Source organism: Oryctolagus cuniculus, chromosome 18, assembly GCF_051225735.1.
Source record: "Oryctolagus cuniculus isolate XC-2025 breed Fujian yellow rabbit chromosome 18, ASM5122573v1, whole genome shotgun sequence".
Lineage (NCBI taxonomy): Eukaryota > Metazoa > Chordata > Mammalia > Lagomorpha > Leporidae > Oryctolagus > Oryctolagus cuniculus.
Window position 1 is genome coordinate 14,535,626 of NC_142884.1, and position 19,311 is coordinate 14,554,936.

At 59.1% G+C, this 19,311-nt stretch overlaps 1 protein-coding gene across 1 annotated transcript; it reads left to right on the forward strand.

Annotated features, from left to right (window-relative positions):
* Positions 1-225: 225 nt before the first annotated feature.
* Positions 226-19,311, forward strand: TGFB1 (transforming growth factor beta-1 proprotein). The gene is made up of 7 exons (XM_070062176.2): positions 226-1,446; positions 4,526-4,686; positions 7,430-7,547; positions 9,875-9,952; positions 10,086-10,233; positions 18,250-18,403; positions 18,817-19,311. The coding sequence occupies exons 1-7, from the start codon at positions 1,086-1,088 to the stop codon at positions 18,973-18,975; spliced, it is 1,179 nt and encodes a 392-aa protein (XP_069918277.1). The 5' UTR covers positions 226-1,085; the 3' UTR covers positions 18,976-19,311.

Here is a 19,311-nt window from a genome sequence, read left to right on the forward strand (position 1 = left end):
GCCGCCAGGAGGCAGCACCCCTTTCCCGTTCGCGGGGCGGAGCCGGGTGCCCGCCCCCCCAGGGCAGAAGGGACCCCCCTCGGAGCCCGCCCACTCGAGATCAGGACGGTGGCCCGCCCGTCCGCTCGCCCGCCCTGCCCCCTGGAGGCTTCCCCCGCCCCACGCGCTTCCTGGGTGGGGCCGGGGCGGCTTCAAAACCCCCCGCCGCCCTGGCCGGTCCCCGCCGACGCCGCCCTTCGCGCCCCGGTCCGTCCCCCTCCCTCCTCCCGCCGCGGATCCGCCAGACAGCGAGGCCCCCGACCGGGGGCAGGGGGGACGCCCCCTCCGGGGCACCCCCCCGGCTCGGAGCTGCCCGCGGGCAGAGCCTGGGCCCCGAGCGCAGCTGAGCGGAGGAAGGAGCCGCCGAGGAGCAGCCCGAGGCCACAGTCTGAGAAGAGCCGCCCCCGCCGCCGCCGCCGCCGCCGCCACTGCGGGGAGGAGGGGGAGGAGGAGCGGGAGGAGGGACGAGCTGGTTGGGAGAAGAGGAAAAAAGTTTTGAGACTTTTCCGCTGCGGCTGGGAGCCGGAGGCTCGGGGACCGCTTGGCGCGGCGCTGGCCCAGGGGGAGGCAGGACTTGGGGACCCCAGGCCGCCCCTTTCCTCACCGCCTCGGACGCTTGCTCCCTCGCTGCCTCCTACACAGCGACCCCCGTTCCGGACCAGCCCTCCGAGCCTCGGACCCTTTCTCCCGCGAAGGCTTTGCCCCAGCCTCAGGCTCACCTTCTGCCCGTCTCCTGAACCCCGAGCATCCTAGGACCTTCCCTCCTCTGGGGACGGGTCTCAGCCCTGCTCCAGCTCCCCTACTCAAGACCACCCACCTTCTGGTAGTAGAACTCGCCTGTCTCCGTTTCTTTCGTGGGATACCGAGACACCCTGGCCACAGCCTCCCCTCCACCCCTGCTTCTGTCTTCCTGAGGGCCTCAACTTTTGCCTGAGACCCTCCTCCCTTACCCCGGGAGACCCTCAGCCCCTTCAGGGGCGGGGCCTCCCCATCCCACCCCAGCCCTGTTCGCGCTCTCGGCAGTGCCGGGGTGCGCCGCCTCCCCCATGCCGCCCTCCGGGCTACGGCTGCTTCTGCCGCTGCTGCTGCTGCCGCTGCTGTGGCTCCTAGTGTTGACGCCCGGCCGGCCGGCCGCGGGACTGTCCACCTGCAAGACCATCGACATGGAGCTGGTGAAGCGGAAGCGCATCGAGGCCATCCGCGGCCAGATCCTGTCCAAACTGCGGCTCGCCAGTCCCCCGAGCCAGGGGGAGGTGCCGCCCGGTCCGCTTCCCGAGGCCGTGCTCGCCCTGTACAACAGCACCCGCGACCGGGTGGCCGGGGAGAGCGCCGAGCCGGAGCCGGAGCCCGAGGCCGACTACTACGCCAAGGAGGTCACCCGCGTGCTAATGGTGGACAGCAACAACAGTGAGCTCCGAGGGACGGGGACCCGGGAGGGGGCCCCCAGGGGGCGCCGGAGCGCAGGGGTCAGGGAGGAAATTACCCGCGGAGGACACAGCGGGAGGAAGGGGACCCCTGGGTGCACAGGGAACGTGGGGGAGGGCGTGTCCTAAAGACCAGGGCGCTGAGCTCCCCGACCCTCAGGGACTGGTCCTGGAACAGTGCGCCAAGTGCACGGGACCCGCGGGGTCGAGGGAGGTCCCGGGGGACACAGGCAATGGGGTAGAAGCCGTTCCCTCCGCAGGGCCCGTGGAATGCGGGGGTCGCGTGGTGGGAGCTGCAGAGAGGGGTGCTCTGCGGGGAGAGACTGAGCCCCTGTCTGTGGGAAAGGGAGCCAATGAGAAAGCTGGGCAGAATTGGGGGTCACGAAACAGAAAGACGGAAGGAGCAAAAGCGAACAGCAGCAAAGTGCCAGGAGCGTGGACCTGCTTCCAGGGCGCACAGGACACGCGGGACTGCAGGGATCGTGGCAAAGAGGCGGTGGTCTGCGTGATGGGTGCGGGCATGGGACGCGAGGCCGGCGGTGGGAGGAGGAGGCTGACGGGAGAGGAGCGGAGACCCGGAGCGCGAGCCCAGGGTGTGTGCAGAGGGTCGCGCGTGCTTGCAGCCGGAGTGAAGGCACAGAGCAGGGAATCCCAGGAACCAGGACTCCTGGGTCGGGGAAGGGGCTTCCGGAGAGGGGAGGGGCGTGGGAAAGGTGTGTTGGGATGGGGCAGAGGGGAGGTGGCGGTGCTCTGGGCGCTGAGCCGCGAAACCCGCTCGCTGTGGGATGGGACGGGCCGGACGAGGAGTGGAGCGGTTGGGGGGAGGTCTGGGCGGGGGCGCCCGTGCGAGGCCCAGGTGAAAAAAGTGAGCAGGTGGGGGTGAGGCTGCCCCACATGGGTGCCACGCGCGGCGGGGAGGAGCTCGCTTTTCCCGAAGAGGAAGGAGGACCCCGCAGGGCTGAAGGCCGGCACTGCGGACCCCGGAGTTGCAGTTCCTCCGGGGAGGCTGGGGAAACCCCAGCGTCCGGCCGCCACCCCTCCTCCCTTCCCTTTCCTTCCCGTGGCCCGGGGGCGGGGATCGCGCGCGGAGCCTGGGGCGAGACGAGGCAGGTCTGTCTCCGCCCTCGCGACAGCGGCGCGTCCCGCCCCTCTCCCCCCAGCTGTGGGAGGGGTGCCTGTGGGCCCGCCCCGTCGGCGCCCACGCGGGGACCCAGGCTGCCTCGTGGCCTGGGGACTTGGGGTGAATCCCCAGGTTTCACTTTATGTCCTGTGCGGTGGGCTTGGGGGTCCCTGGCTCGCGCCCGCGCCTGATGTGCAGCTGTAGTCCAAAGGCGCCCCTTCCCCACCCACTGGTCCATCTGGCCTCGCTTCCGCTTTCTCCTTCGCCCGCGGTGTGAATTAGTTCACTGAGTTTCTCCTGAGGAGGCCACGTCCTCTTCCCTAAACTCGCGTGTCTCCGCGGGTGTGTCCATCGTGGCCCTCCTATTCCTGTGTGAGCCTTCTTCCCCTGTCCGTCTCTCTCCCTCAGCCCCCTCCCGGCACCCTCCAGCCCTGCCTGGACTTCTCACTTCCTATCCCTCACCCCAGCCTCGCTCTGCCCTTCTCCTGGGGTTTGCTGAGTAACAGCTGGCCAAGAGCAGGCTTATTTGGGGGTGGAGGGGGGAGCAAGGGAAGTGGCTCCCTCTGTTTCACAAAATCACTCTAGGGGTCCCAGAGCAGGTGACCCACTGCATGGCCTGCCCCTTCACCTCCAATCCCAAATGATACCCAGACTAGGAATGCTCTTAGTGCCTTCTGCCCCTGTAGCCACTCAGACATAGAATGAACCTCACCTCTCACCAGGTAGGGGAGGAGGCAGTTCACAAGTTCACAAAACCACCAACAGCCTCCCCTTAGCAGGGAGGCCACACAGCTGAGGGGTTAAGGCGCTGCCCTCTCTGGGACCAGGCTGGCTGTTTGAACCCCACTCTGCAACTTCCTAGCTGTGTGACCTTGGGGCACATGGATCTCTGTGTGCCTGTTTCTCCATCTGTTAAATGGATAGAATTATGGTGCCTTCCTCAGGAGCTTGTTGTGAGGTGTAGATGTCTTTTTTGTAAAGTACTTTGAACAGCCTCTGGCCTACAGTACATTTTTTTTTTTTAAAGATTTATTTATTTGAAAGAGGAGAGAGAGAGAGAGAAAGAAATCTTCCATCTGCTAATTCACTCTCCAAATGGCCACAAGGGCTAGAGCTGGGACAGTTTCCCGCCAGGAGACTCGCATGTGGGTGCAGGGACCCAAGGACTTGAGTCACCTGCTACTGTTTTCCCAGGCTCCTCAGCAGGGAGCAAGATCTGAAGTGAAGCAGCGGGGACTTGAACCAGTGTGAGTGTCTTTACCCACTGTGCCACAATGCTGGCCCCAAAACAAGGCTCAGCAGGCTGGTGACTGAGTGGCAGGTGTAGCCCGTGTGCCCGCCCTCCCCAATCCTGATTGGCTGTGCGCCCGCTCTGTCAGGGCTTCCTCTGGGTGGTCTCTGTCTCCCACCTGGTCCTGCAGTAGTTTCTGCTCTTACAGATGAGGATCTGGCTCAGCGGGAGGACTCCTCCCCTCCAGGGTTCCCCAGGGCCGCAGTCAGGAGCCCCTGAGTGGAAGGCACAGAGCTGGACACTGCTGTTGAGGTTCAGAGGGACAGAGCCTCAGGGTCAGGGGGGAGTGAGTGCCCCAGGTCACACAGCACAGAGGCAGCAGGGGCTCTTCCTGACCCCAGGCTCTCCCCATGACCCTTCCTCTTGCAGTGCAATCCGCATCTGAGCTGGGGGCCTGGGACAAGGGAGCCACACGGCCACTCCCTGGGGGGGCAGATGGAGGCCTCAGGTAGACAGAGTGGTCAGGACCCATGGTGCATGGCAGGAAGCCCACCCAAAGGGACCCTGGGCCCCAAGGTCACACAGCTGACAAGTGTCAGAGTCCAACTCCAACCCGGGCTGCAGCTCTGGGCCCTGGCCTTCAGACTGGGGGTGCCCCTGCTCCTTCTACCCCTGCCAAAGCCCTGACTTCTGTCTGCTCTTCCCAACTAGAAATCTACAAAAAATACAAAGAAAGCCGGCATAGCGTCTATATGCTGTTTAACACGTCAGAGCTCCGGGAAGCAGTGCCCGAGCCCGTGTTGCTGTCCAGGGCAGAGCTGCGCCTGCAGAGGCTCAAGTTACAGCAGGAGCAGCACGTGGAGCTGTACCAGGTGAGGAGGGAGCCTGAGCTGTGGCCAGGTGGGGTGGAAGGCTGCTGGCCGCAGGTCCTCATAGACGGCCCTGGGAGGGGGAGGAGCACAGACCGGGGACTCCTGGGCCTCTGTTGAACTTCGCACTCTGCCAGGGTTTTCAAATGCTTGGAAGGCTGGGGTCTTAGGAGCTGGGTCCTGAAGAAGTGAGGACTCTTGGAAGTTGGAATCTCTGGACAGGATGAGGCTCCAGAAGTGTTCTGTCCAGTACGGTGGCTGCCAGTCACATTTAACTTGATTAAAATTGAAACTGATTAACATTAAATATTTCCAGTACTTATAGTAATGTGGGTAGTAGCTGCTACTTTGTCATTTTCTTTTTTTTTTAAAGATTTATTTATTTATTTGAAATTCAGAGTTATACATAGAGAGAAGGAGTGGCAGAGAGAGAGAGAGAGAGAGAGAGATCTTCTATCTGCTAGTTCACTCCCCAGTTGACTACAACGGCCGGAACTGTGCCAATCAGGAATCAGGAGCTTCTTCTGGGTCTCCCAGAAGGAGAAGGGTGCAGGGGCCCAAGCACTTGAGCCATCTTCCACTGCTTTCCCAGGCCATAGCAGAGAGCTGGATCGGAAGTGCTGCAGCTGGGACTCAAACCGGCGCCCATACGGGATGCTGGCACCACAGGCGGAGGCTTTACCTGCTACGCCACAGCGCCAGCCTCTGTCATTCATTTTCTTTGAGGGTTTTCTTTTTAAGATTAACTATATGAAAGGCAGAGTTACAGAAAGTGTGAGAGATATAGATAGTCAGGATAGAGAGATCTTCCATCTGCTAGTTCCTGCCCCACATGGCCAAAACGACTAGGCTGGGGAGCGTGGAACTCCATCCCAGTTTCCTATGTGGGAGGCAGGGTCCAGATACTTGGGCCATCTTCTGATGCTTTCCCAGGCACATTAGCAGGGTGCTAGATCAGAAGTGGAGCAGCCAGGGTTTGAACAAGTCTCAGATGGGATACTGGCATTACAGGCTGTAGCTTAACCCACTGCACCACAACTCCAGCCTGAATTCCTCTTTTTATTTTTTATTTATGTATTTGAGAGACAGACAGGTTGAGTTCCCACCTGCTGGTTCACTCCCCAAATGCCTACCATGGCCAGGGCTGTGCCAGGACAAAAAAGGCAGCTGAAAACTCAGTCCAGGTCTCCCACGTGGGAGGCAGGGGCCCAGGTACTTGAGCCATCACCCTCCACCTCCCCAGGTCAGCATGAGCAGGAAGCTGGAGTCAGGACATAGAGCCAGGTATCCAACCCAGGCACCCCGCCATGGGAAAGCAGGCCCCTCAGCCTCTAAGCTAAGTAACTGCCCAGCAGCTGCTGTCTGCACAACGATTGTGAAGATTCCGAGGTCTTTGCACGGCACCGCTCTACACGGCGGAGTCTCCAGGCAGTTATCTGCCCTTCTGGAAGGGCTGCAGTTCCTAGATCACTGTCCCAGAGTCTTTGCCATCTGCAGTGTTACACTCGCAGGACCATGGGTGTTAGAGCCTTACAGTGAGACTTGGCCTTGTGTTTGCTTCTTGGAGTCTGAAGACTTCAGCTTCTTGCTATGGCCCCTGGAGGGTGCTGTCTGACACAGGAGGTTGTTTCTTTCCTTGCCATAGGTCACACACCTGGTTTTCTTATTTTAAACTGTTATATTAAAAAAAAAAATTGATTCACTGGGGCTGGTGTCATGGTACAGAACTTAAAACCAATGCCTGTGACGCTGGCATCCCACATGGGCACCGATCCAGTCCTGAAGGGTCCACTTCCCATCCAGCTCCTTCCTGGTGTACTTGGAACAACACTGGAGGATGGGAATACCTGGGAGAGTGGGAGGAGGCTCCTGGATTCAGACTGTCCCAGCTCTGGCGGTTGCAACCATTTCAGGAGTGAACCAGCAGATGGAGGATATCGCTGTATGTCTCTCTTGCTCTATGTAACTCTACCTTTTAAATAAACTAATTAAAAAAAAAAAGCAGAATGATAGATCCATTGAACTGGTTTCCTCCTAAAATGGCCACAATGGCCACGGCTAGGCCAGACAGAATACAGGAGCCTGGAATTACATCCAGGTCTCCCATGTGAGTGGCAGGGGCCCAGCTAGGACCATCCTTTGCAGCCTTTCTAGGTGTAATAGCAGGGAGCTGGATCAGAAGTGGAGCAGCCTGGACTCAAAATGATGCTCCTATGGGATGCCAGAATCCCAGGTTGTGGCATAGCACATGGTGCCAACATGCCAGCCCCAGACTCCTGGATTTGTAGACTTGAGTCTCCTGGGACTGCTCAGGCCCATAGCTGGCCTTCCTGGGCTTTATCAAACACTGGAGCACAGAATGACACCTGACTAAGCCTTCAGCTCAGAACCAGGCTGTCACATCTGCCGACTGAACACTCAGCACAGCCAGGTGCTGGCACCACAGGCTTGGTCTTGCGGGCTGTGCAGGTGGGGAGGGGCCAGCCTCTGGTCAGACCTCAGGCCTCCAAGGGGAATAGCACCCCTCCCCCAACCCCTCAGGGAATTACACTGGGACAGGCAGCCTCTAGGAGCCTTGGCCACTCCTCTCCAGGGTGCTGTTAGAGGTGGAGCCCACAGGTCCCAGTGGGTGTCTAAGGGGCCAGGTCTGGAAGCCACCTGGGGAGCAGGGGTGGCGGTGTGGTCCTTGTGTGGGAGGCGCTGGCAGCATCTCCAGCTTCTCTCTCCCCCGTGCTTTGTCCTCCAGAAATACAGCAACGATTCCTGGCGCTACCTCAGCAACCGGCTGCTGGCCCCAAGCAACACAGCAGAGTGGTTGTCCTTCGATGTCACTGGAGTTGTGAGGCAGTGGCTGAGCCACGGAGGTGAAGATGGCGGGTCTGCCCCACCCCTGCTTCTCCTGGGTTCTGCCCCCACCCCCTGTTGCTGTCAGAGGCACTCAGAGCTGGGAGATGAGTGAGGGATCTGCTCGTGGTTCACCCATGTCCTGAGCACCTGCCTTCTGCCCTGCCCTGTGACAGGTGATGCAGGGGACAACAAGCCTGACCAGGACAGCCTGGTCCTGGCCTGCACTGAGCTCATCATCATCTGGGTGGGGGGGGGTGGTGGTTAGCTGTGCAGTGATGACCCAGAGTGGCCATGCTGGGATGAGGAGCCCAAAGGGAGTGTCTGGCCCAGCCTAGGTTCAGGGAGGGCTTCCTGGAGGAGGACGTTTCTGAGCTGATGTTGGAGGGCTGAGTAAAATCTGGAAGGAAGCAGTGAGGGGCCGCGTGTTCTGGGCAGGGAGCAGCCTGTGCAAAGGCCCTGAGAGCAGGCAGAGCCGGGCACAGTGCATCTGCCCAGGAAAGGACTGGGCCACTCCTCTCCCTCGCTGAGTCCACAGTGCCCAGGGGTCCCTCCTAGTCATGCACGCATCCCAGGACTCCCCTCAGGCTCCTGTCCTGGGCCCCGCCCTGTGTGGGAGGCGTGGGGGACACAGTGGGGAGCAGGACAGCCCTGGGTCCTGCCCTCCTGGGGTCCACTTCCCTCTGCACTTAGCAGTTCCTGCCAAAGCCCCGGCAGGCAGCAGTGACCTGGAAGGACCAAGGCTGTGAATGGGGAGGCAAAGGCAGAGGGGTTGGGGTGAGGGTGGGGAAGCCCCCATTGCTGTGTGGGCCCAGAGCAGGCACCCAAGCTCATCTGGGGGCCAGGAGGGCTCCCTGGAGGAGGGCGATTGTGTGGAGACTCACAGGAGAATTCGTTAGGCCAGGTGCAGTGAGGGCGCCCTGGGCCAGAGAGGGCACCTGGCAGGATCTCCAGTGTCTGCGTCGCTCTCTGTGCAAGCACACAGCCCAGGGCCCGCAGGCAGGAGGAGCTTAGAAACCATCACTCAGTCATTCCAGTCGCCTTTATCCCACATGTGCCCTCGGGAAAGCCCCAGGCTGAGCTTTGTCTCCCAGCCTTGGCCACCTGTGTGACCGAGGGCAGGTCTCGTCCTTTCTCTATGTCAGCTGCTAGGCCAGTCAGATGGACAGTGGGGGGGGGGGGATTACAGGGACAGCACACAGGGAGGGGTTAGGTCAGGGCACCCAGTACCTGTGGGCTTTGTTTTTTTACAGATGAGTACTGGGGATGGAGAGATGTCCATCTGCTGGGTCACTCCCAAATATTCCTAAGATGCTTGTTTCTTTGTTTAAAGATTTGTTTATAAAAGCCAGACTTACAGAGAGACTGGGAGAGAGAGACAAGAGCGAGGGAGAGAGATCTTCCACCTGCTTGTTCTCCCCTGAAATGGCTGCAATGACTGGCTGAGCCAAGTTCAGCCAGGACCTTGGAACTCCATCAGGGTCTCCACATGGGTGGCAGGGCCCCAAGCACTTAGGCCATCTTCTGCTGCTTTCCCAGGCAGATAACAGGGAGCTGGCCGGAGTGGAAGTACAGGTGGGTGGTACTATGGTGGAGTGGGTTAAGCTGCTGCCTGTCATGCTGGCATCCCAGTTGGGCACCTGTTTCATTCCCGCTGCTCCACTTCTGATCCTGCTCCCTGCTTATGTGCCCCTGAAAGCAGGGACAATGCACCAACGGGGGAGAGCCCAGTGACGCTCCTCGCTTCAGCCTCGGTGCTGGCCACTGTGGCCATCTGAGGAAAGAACCAGCAGATGGAAGATCTGTGTATCTCCCCCTTTTCTTTTCTGTACCTCTGTCTTTCAAATAAATTAGTAGTAAAACAAAAACAAGTCTAGTAGCTGGTACCGAAACTGGTGATTGGGATGCCAGCATTGCCGTCGGTAGCTTAACCTGCTGCACACCACCACCAGCTCCCAGGTATTTCTTTTTTTGAGTCTGTGGGCCAGGCCCAACTGGGAAAAAAAAAATAAGGGTCTCTATCTGAAGTATCCTTTCTACTGAGAGAAATAAATAGCCAAACACCAATGAAAGAGGTCACATGCTATGGAGAAAACAAGGTGATGTCATGGTCCGGGAGGGTGTGCATCCTGCAGGGCCTCTCTGAGGAGGTGACGTAGGCTGAGACTCGAAGGGGACACTGCTGGCAAATCAAAGAGCTGAGCACAATGGTGGGGGTGGTGGGAGGGGGAGGGGAGGGCTGTCCCAGGCAGGAGGAGCCCCCTGGAGTTTGCTCCTTCCTTCCCCTTCCTCCAGGGTCTGGCTGAGCCTCCCACTCAGACTGCCTTCCCTCTCCCCACTCCCACAGAGGAAATAGAGGGCTTCCGCCTCAGCGCCCACTGTTCCTGTGACAACAAAGATAATGTCCTCCAAGTGGACATCAACGGTGAGTTCTCGACCTTGGCCCAGTCCATCCCCAGATGTGATCTCTCTGTGCCTATGTGTGCTCGTGTGTGTGTCCCCCTCCCCAACCTGCCCAGTGCCACTAGGCATCCATCTAAGAGCCCCCATCCAAACAGGGATCAGTTCCGGCCGTCGAGGTGACCTGGCCACCATTCACAGCATGAACCGACCCTTCCTGCTCCTCATGGCCACCCCTCTGGAACGGGCTCAACATCTACACAGTTCCCGGCACCGCCGAGCCCTGGACACCAACTACTGCTTCAGGTGAACATGGTGGTCTCTGACTGTGGCCCTCCGGGCTGCGCCCCTGGCTGAGCCACACTCAGCTGGGCTTCTCTTTAGCCTGAGGGTCGGAACCTGGCAGCTGGGTTGGGACCTGGGAGGCCTAGAACGTGGGGCCCGGGCCCCTTCCTGGTGCAGTGCAGCAGTCGGAGGCTGTCAGGATGTGGGCACGGGAACTGGAATGCGGTGTGGCAAGGCTGCCTTGCTGGGGGCTTCTGAGTGTCTGGGGCTGGAGTTCTAGAATGCTGGGTGAGCGTCTGTGACTGGGAGCAAGGCCGCTGGAGTCGAGGAGGCTGCCTGCTGGGAGCCTAGAGGGAGGAGACTGTGCGTTTTGGGTTCCCACACCCCGGGCAGATCGGAGCCCCCAGTGCTGGCCCTGGCGTTGGGACATTAGGCTCCCAGGGCTGGGACCTGGGCTGAAATGGGAGCCCTGGCTGGGTGTGGAGGAAGTGGGGATGCTGACTGCCCAGGGCAGGATGCGGGCTCAGTCAGGGAGTGCGGGGCCTGGCAGGCGGCAGGCTGGGCCTCGTGTGCTGGCTGCGCGTGGCGGGAGGCTGCATGGGAGGGTGGAACGTGGGGTCCTGGAAGGCCTGGCGCCTGGCGAGCTGGGACGTGGGAAGGGCGTCTTGGAGCTGGAGCGCGGGGACTTCACAGCCCAGTCAGCTGGGGCCCAGGTCCCTGGAGTTCACTTAGAATGTGAGGGCCCAGCGGGGAGTCGCAGCCCACCCCTCCCCCGGGAGAATCTGTGGTGCTGTCCGGGCTTTCTTTCATGGCGTCCCCGGCTGGACCTCGCCCCTTGTCCAGGGCTCTTCCAGCACCAGAAATCACACCTGGGCTAGGACCCCCAGGGAGTGAGGGGCTGCGGTCCTGAGTGCCCTGGACTCTGGGAGGCAAAACAGGAGCTCAGCGGCGAGGGCGCTGCCCGGAGTCAGACCTGGCCCTGCTCAGGGCTCTGGGCCACGGGGACGCAGGCTGCGGAATCCAGACCTGGGAGCCCGATCCAGGGGATACCCCCCCCCCACACGTACCAGGGAATCCAGAAAGTTAATTTGGAATTGGCATTAAAAACCTGTAATTATTTTGGTGCAAAAAGATTTCATATCTAATCACAGTTTTTATAATATACATTTTCCCTGTATTATGAAAAAAGTTTGTATCAAAAATTACTTTGCCCCTAAATGAGTATACATAAATACTCTCAAGCTGGCATTGGGGTGTTGCAGGTAAAGCTGCCGCCTGCAATGCCTGCATCCCATATGGGTGCCTATTCAGTCCCAGCTGCTCCAGTTCCTGTGCAGCTCCCTGCTGAGTGTCTGGGAAAGCAGGGAAAGAGGCCTAAGTGTTTGGTCCCCAGCACCCACATGGCAATCCTGGTTGAAGCTCCTGTCTCTGGCCTGGCCCAGCCCTAGGCACTGTGGCCATTTGGGGAGTGACCAACCAGATGGAAGATCTCTTTCTCTGTCCTTCTCTGTCTCTGTAACTGCCTTCAAATAAAATAAAATAAACCTTTAAAATAAATGTAGTCATATGTAAGACATTATAACTATACAGAAATATTAATATTTGCATGTTGGCAATTTATATAAATATATAGAAAGATATATCCACTTACATTACTAAGTGGATATTATATATTATATATATAATACATAATTATAAAATATACTATAAGTATATAGACATTTTACATAATAGATATATAACATATTGCGGCGCCGGCACCCCGGGTTCTAGTCCCGGTTGGGGCGCCGGATTCTGTCCCGGTTGCCCCTCTTCCAGGCCAGCTCTCTGCTGTGGCCAGGGAGTGCAGTGGAGGATGGCCCAAGTGCTTGGGCCCTGCACCCACATGGGAGACCAGGAGAAGCACCTGCCTCCTGGCTTCAGATCAGTGCAGTGCGCCGGCTGCAGCGGCCATTGGAGGGTGAACCAACGGCAAAGGAAGACCTTTCTGTCTCTCTCTCTCACTGTCCACTCTGCCTGTCCAAAAAAAAAGATATATAACATAGATCATATGTATATATATGCATGTTATATAACAAATATAGTCATGTTACATAACAATATACATATGCATGTTTTATAACAAATATTAAATATAATATACATTATATAAACATGATTATGTATTCATAGATGCATATAATAGATGTAAATATATGCATAAATACATACACAGACATTACCTACAAAATGGACATTATATACACATATCTGCTTTATATAAATAGACATATACATCTACACAAACAAACTGCATACAGACAATACCGATGAGTGGGTGTCTCACAAGGAGAAGCGCGGCTCCGGGAACTCTAGGAGGAGCCCAGGAGAGGCACCGCCCCTCTCAAGGCCTAGCCCGCGGCCGGCTCTTTCTCCGTCCAAACGTCCCAGCAGAGGACGGAGGAGCCCGCCGGGGACGCCTGGACGCCGACGGGACCCCGCAGAGCCCCTCTCGCGGCTCCGGCCGGGCTCCGCAGCCCCCGCTCCCCCAGCCCAGCCCGCGCGGGCGCCCCGGGCTCTGGAACCTTCCGCGGGGCAGGAAGTGGGCGGGCACAGGGTCACGTGGGCGGCGGCGCCTGCGCAGAGCGCCCGCACCCCAGCGTCGCCAAGCGAAGCTCTGGGAGGCCTGCGGGGAGCTCCAGGACTCCCGGGTGTCGGAGGTTGGCTTGGGCCAGACTGGGAGCGTCTGTGCCAGCGTCCGCACCCGGAACCCGGCGTTCAGCTCAGAGCTGCTGTCGGCCTGTGTGTCGTGAGCCTGCGTGGGCTGAGGTTTTCACGCTCGCTCAGCTGCCCACGGGCTCCGCGGGTGTGCTGACCCTGTCTCCAACGCCCGAGGGCCCCGGGAGGCCTCTGCGCGTGCCCTGGGGCTGCCAGACTGAGGGAAGGGGCCTTGCAAGCAAGGACGAAGTGGTGGAATCACGGGCCCTGGAGGCCACAGGCCTGGCCACGTCCTTGACGGGTGCCGGGAGCACTTCCGGGTCAGCTGGGGCGGGGTCAAGGCGGCCGCTGCTGAGGGTCTCCCGCCAGCTGTCCGCGCCTGGCTGCTGCTGCCCAGGGACCCCGTGGAGGACCCCGGACGTGGAGAGGGGTCACGGACGGTCCAGGGCTCAGGCCGTCAGAGCCGTGGCCGCCCCGCCCTGGATAGGAAAGCCGTCTCTGGCAAACACGTGTGCGTCCCCCTCAGGCTGGAGGCCGGCGGCCTGAACGTTTTCCCGGAGCATGCGCACCGCCGCCCCGTCCTGGACTCCCGAAGTCTCGGTCTCTGACCCCGCTCCTTGGACGGATGCAGAGTCCGGGCCTCCGGTCTCTTCCGCCTTCTGGGGTCGTGACTCTCAGGCCTCGTGTGGCCCTAGAAGTTCCCGTCGTGGCCGCCGCATCCTGCACATCCACGTTGGACAGACGGGGCCCCGGCTCCCAGGGGTAGCAGAGCCCGCGGAGAAGCCGGCCCGGCCGGGTGCGTGAGCAAACAGCAGCTTCCTTCGATCTGCAAAGGAAAGACAATAAGGCCTGGCTCGCGGGGTCTCGAAATTCAGGTCAGGCTCTTTGGGTAGTTTTTTCATTTCTTTGTTTTTAAGATTTTCCTCGAGTCCGCTGGGTCGCTCCCCAGATGGCAACAAAAGCCAGAAGCTTCCTCCAGGCCTCCTCGGATGCCTTCCCAGGCACACGAGCAGGGTGCTGGATTGGAAGTGGAGCAGCCGGGATTGGAACCGGCAGCCATATGGGATGCCTGAGCCAGAGACAGTGGCTTAACCTGCTAAGCCACGGCACCAGCCCCATGGGTGATTTTTTTTTTTTTTTAAGGTTTGTTTATAGTTTTGGCTGCTCTCCTTCCAATCTGACTCCCTGGTAGTGTGCTTAGGAAAGCCGCAGCAGATGACCCAGTGCCTGGGACCCTGCGCCCACGTGGGAGACCCTGAAGAAGCTCCTGGCCGTTGTGGCCATTTGAGGAGTGACCCAGTGGATGGAAAATCATTCTTTCTCTACTCCTCTGCCACCCTGCCTTTCAAATGAAGTGTTTATTTTCTTTGATAGCCTGACAGAGGGGGAGAGACAGAGAGAGATGTTCCATCCCCAAATGGCTGCAATGGCTTGGGCTGGGCCAGACCGGAGCCGGGCGCCCCTTCTGAGTCTCCGAAGCATGCGGGAGCCTAAGTACTTGGTCCATCAGCCGCTGCCGCCCGGTATGTGCGGGAGCAGGAAGCTGGAATGAGAACTTGGATCTCAGCCCACTGATACCGGAAGTGGACAGTCTCCTCAGCGTCTTAACCACCGTGCCCAGTGCTGCCCCTGAGTGTTCTTGCTCTGTGGTTGGTTGAGTCCGTGGATGCAGACCCCGTGGGGGGCGGGGCACAGTCCCTGCACATGGACCAGGGCCAGTGAGGCCACCCAGAGGCCGTCTTCACTTGGGTCCGGGCTGTGTCCTCTTTCACAGAGTCTGCAGGACTCTCGTGCCTGTCACCGTGTTCTTTTCTGTTTTGCCCAAATGGAAGCCTTTTTGGTTTTGTTTTTTTCAGGAACATAGGAAGTCTATGTTTTCTTTTGTTTGTTCTTATTCTAAAAGCCAGGAACACCCACCACTGAGAATGTGGGAGATACAGAAGGATGTCGTCACACGGAAAATGTCACTGTTGCCATTTTAAAAAAGGGTGTATATACTGCTTTATTTTAAAATCAGAGAGACAGATCTTCCATCTGCTGGTTCTCTCCTTCAGTGCCTTCAACAGGTGGGACTGCGCCAGGCTGAAGCCAGAACTCAGTCCGGGTCTCCCCCATGGGTGGCACGAGCCCGAGCACTGGAGCCTCCCAGGTGCATAGTAGGGCACTGTGTTGGAAGCGCAGTAGTGGGGACTTGAACCCAGGCACTGGGCTATGGGACCTGGGCATCCCAAGCAGGGGCTTAACCCACTGTGCTTCAACGCCCACCCCTACTCACAGCAACTTAATAGTCTTCCTGCCGGTCCTGTGCATAGCAGATTTGGAGTGCCCTGTGCCTGCCCCTTTGCATGGTGTTCCCTGTGCAAGACACCGATGTGAAATATAAAATGCCGTCGGCTCCCCACGAGTCCCCCTGTCACTGGGCTCCCAGGCCCTCTCGGCCCTGGCTGCCTGGGCTGGCACATAAAGCTCCCCAGGGGAGCTTGGAGCTTGTGCGGAGCCTGGCACAGAAACCCTGAGTCCAGAATGGTGGAGTCTCAGACTCCACTGTTCTCCAGCTGGTTTTTTTTTTTTTTTTAATCATAATATAGTGGCAGGCATTTGGTGCAACGGTTAAGAGGCTGCTGTTAAGATGCCCCTTGGGACATGCCCATCCCATGTGAACGCCAGTTTGAGTCCCGGCCACTCTGCTTCCAATCTAGCTCACTGTTAATGTGCCTGGGAAAGCAGTAGAAGATACGATAGCCCACATGTTTGGGACCCTGCCAGTCACCTGGGAGGCCCAGATCGAGTTCCTGACTCCTGACTTCTGCTTGGCCCAGACCACGCTGTGAGGACTGAACCAGAAGATGGGACCTCCCTCCCCCCTTTTCTTTTTTTTTTTATTTTTTTATTTTTTTAATTTTATTTATTTATTTATTTATTTATTTTTTTGACAGGCAGAGTGGACAGTGAGAGAGAGAGACAGAGAGAGAAAGGTCTTCCTTTGCCGTTGGTTCACCCTCCAATGGCCGCCGCTGCAGCCGGCGCACCGCGCTGATCCGATGGCAGGAGCCAGGAGCCAGGTGCTTTTCCTGGTCTCCCATGGGATGCAGGGCCCAAGCACCTGGGCCATCCTCCACTGCACTCCCTGGCCATAGCAGAGAGCTGGCCTGGAAGAGGGGCAACCGGGACAGAATCCGGCGCCCCGACCGGGACTAGAACCTGGTGTGCCGGCGCCGCAAGGTGGAGGATTAGCCTATTGAGCCACGGCGCCGGCCGCTCCCCCCTTTTCTCTCTCTTTCCCTCCCTCCCTCCCTCTTTTTTAGAGATTTATTTACATATTTATTTAAAAGAGTTGCCGAGAGGCAGAGGGAGAGATAAGATCTTCCATCCTCTGGTTCACTCCCCCAATGACTATAGCAACCAGAGCTGGGACACAACAAAGCCAAGAGCCTGAAACTCCATCCGGGTCTCCCACATGGAAACAGGAGCCCAGGCACTTGGTTCATCTCCCACTGCTTTCCCAGGCACATCAGCAGGGAGCTGGTGGCGAAGTGGAACAGCCAGGGCTCGAACCAGCACCCCTATACTGAAGCCACTGCGCCACAGTGCTGGCCCGTGCCTGCCTTTCAGATAAATAGGATGTAAAGCCCCATAGTACATCGGTCACCGAGTGCCTGCAGCGTTTGCTGAGCTGCCGTAGGACGTGGCACTGGAATACAGCAGTGGGCCAGACAGGTTCCCATCCTCGCAGGAGACAGACATCTGAAGGAGCAGCTGTGTCAGGCTCTAAGAAGGAGCTGCATCAGATGCACGTACGGGAGCTCTCTTCCTGTTCTGATTGAGGCAGGGTTTGCTTGTGCAGAGAAGCAGTGAACACAAGCTTGAGAACTCTCCCACCTTCAGCAAGGTGTGCCCGCCTCAGATTTGGGCAAGTGTTCTGTGCTTTGTTGCACTGGAGGGAACCCCAGCCGCAAGCGTGATAGTGCGGATGGGAGGGCCGTGCAGGGCTCTGGGAGGGCGGGACGTTCGTCCGTGTATCTGCGGCTTACTGAGCACCTGTGCATGCCACGCACTGTTGGTGGAGGTTAAGGGATCCGAGTGGTAGGACATTCGAGCCAAGGTTGAATGAATTGATGGAGCCAGGAGTGGGTGTGTGTGGGAAAAGCAAGCCAGGCAGCGGGAACAGCAAGTGCCGTGGCCTGGTGGCAGGTCTGTGCTGGGAGGACAGAGGTGCTGCTGCCGTGGCAATGTGGTGAGGGTGGCCGGAGAGGGAGCTGAGGCAGGCAGGCCCGGCAGCTCCTGTGGTGTGGGGTGAGAGCTCGGCTGTTTGCCCTGAGCGAGGCAGAGCCATGTTTGGAGCACAGGCGTGACCTTACAGCTTACGGCAGGTGGTCCTGGAGGCAGGGATTCTCTGTGGTCTTGGTTGTACTCTGTCTCCAGCAGATCCCAGTCGGCACTTCTGGCACAAAGGGACACATCGGGAATGGGCAGCTGCTTTTTTTTTTTTTTTTTTCCACAGGCAGAGTGGACAGTGAGAGAGAGAGACAGAGAGAAAGGTCTTCCTTTGCCGTTGGTTACCCTCCAATGGCTGCCGCGGCCGGCGCGCTGCAGCTGGCGCACCGCGCTGATCCGATGGCAGGAGCCAGGAGCCAGGTGCTTTTCCTGGTCTCCCATGGGGTGCAGGGCCCAAGCACTTGGGCCATCCTCCACTGCACTCCCGGGCCACAGCAGAGAGCTGGCCTGGAAGAGGGGCAACCGGGACAGAATCCGGGGCGCCGACCGGGACTAGAACCCGGTGTGCCGGTGCCGCAAGGCGGAGGATTAGCCTAGTGAGCCACGGCACCGGCGGCAGCTGCATTTTTTAAAAGTAAGATGTGTTTATTTGAAAGGTGGAGCAGAAAGAAGTCTTCCATCACTCTCCAGATGGCCACAACGGCCACGGCTGGGCCAGATGGGAGCCAGGAGCTGCATCTGGGTCTCCCACGTGGGTGGCAGGGGTCCAAGTACTTGAGCCGCCTTCTGCTGGTCTTGCAGGCGCATCAGCAGGGAGCTGGATGGGAAGTGGAGCAGCCAGGATGCTTGTGCTGCAGGCGGCGGCTTAACCCGCTAAGCCACAGCACGGCTGCTTCCCCTCCCAGAGGGTGGCTTGTTTGGAATGCTGTGTGACATTGGCAGCACTTGATTACTGGAAGTGCTTAGTAGGTGTTCGCGGTGTGTTACTGTTTGTCCTCGCTGCTGTCATCACGGAGCTTGCCAGGGAGAAGGGAGTGGGGGCAACTTCAGGCCGCACACAGCGGGGGAGGGGAGAGCCCCCGGGGGCAGCCCCTCTCAGCTCCTGATGTGTGCGCCTGCCCGCAGCTCCACAGAGAAGAACTGCTGTGTGCGGCAGCTGTACATTGACTTCCGCAAGGACCTGGGCTGGAAGTGGATCCACGAGCCCAAGGGCTACCACGCCAACTTCTGCCTGGGACCCTGCCCCTACATCTGGAGCCTGGACACCCAGTACAGCAAGGTGGGTCTGGCCCACTGGGTTGGGGGCTGGGGCCCCAGGAGAGGAGAGAGAGAAAGAGGTGAAAGCAGAGTGGGGAGGGGGAGACGGGGACGGAGGAGCGAGGGAGAGACATAGAGCCAGGGCCTGAGCAGAGGGGACAGAGGGACACCCAGAAAGCTGGAGGAACAGGGATGGGTGGAGGGGAGAGAGGCAGGGAGAAGTGGGGAGACAGAATGGGGGAGAAGGCGGCAGGACAAAGAAGCAGAGACCACACAGGCGAGAGTCAGCAGACACAGAGATGGAGGAAGAAAAGCCAGAAAGGTGGGGAGAGGCTGGCTGCGCTGGGGCATGGGGTGGGGAGGGGGCTGTGGGGGCGTCCCCCTCCCCACACTCCCTGAGGTCTGACCTTGGCCCTGACGCTGAGCCACCCGCAGGTCCTGGCCCTGTACAACCAGCACAACCCGGGCGCGTCGGCAGCGCCGTGCTGTGTGCCACAGGCGCTGGAGCCACTGCCCATCGTGTACTACGTGGGCCGCAAGCCCAAGGTGGAGCAGCTGTCCAACATGATCGTGCGCTCCTGCAAGTGCAGCTGAGGCTCCCCCCACCCCCTAACCCCCCCACCCCCCACCCCCGCCCCGGCAGGCCCGGCCCCACCCTACCCCGCCTCGCCCCCGGGCCGGGGCAGTATTTAAGGACACCTGTGCCCAAGCCCACCTGCGGGCTATTAAAGGTGAAAGAGGACTGGGGTCTCCGTGTCTTTGGGTGCCTAGCTGGGGTCTCTTCTGTCGCTTGTGTCCACGTCACTCATTTGCATCCCGTAAACACCGAGCACATTCTGTTCCCAGTGCTCCTGTGGCCCTGTGCAATCCCTTTTAGATCTACTTGTCGAGCACCTCCGGCGCTGTTCTGAGTACACTCTCTGAATGAAT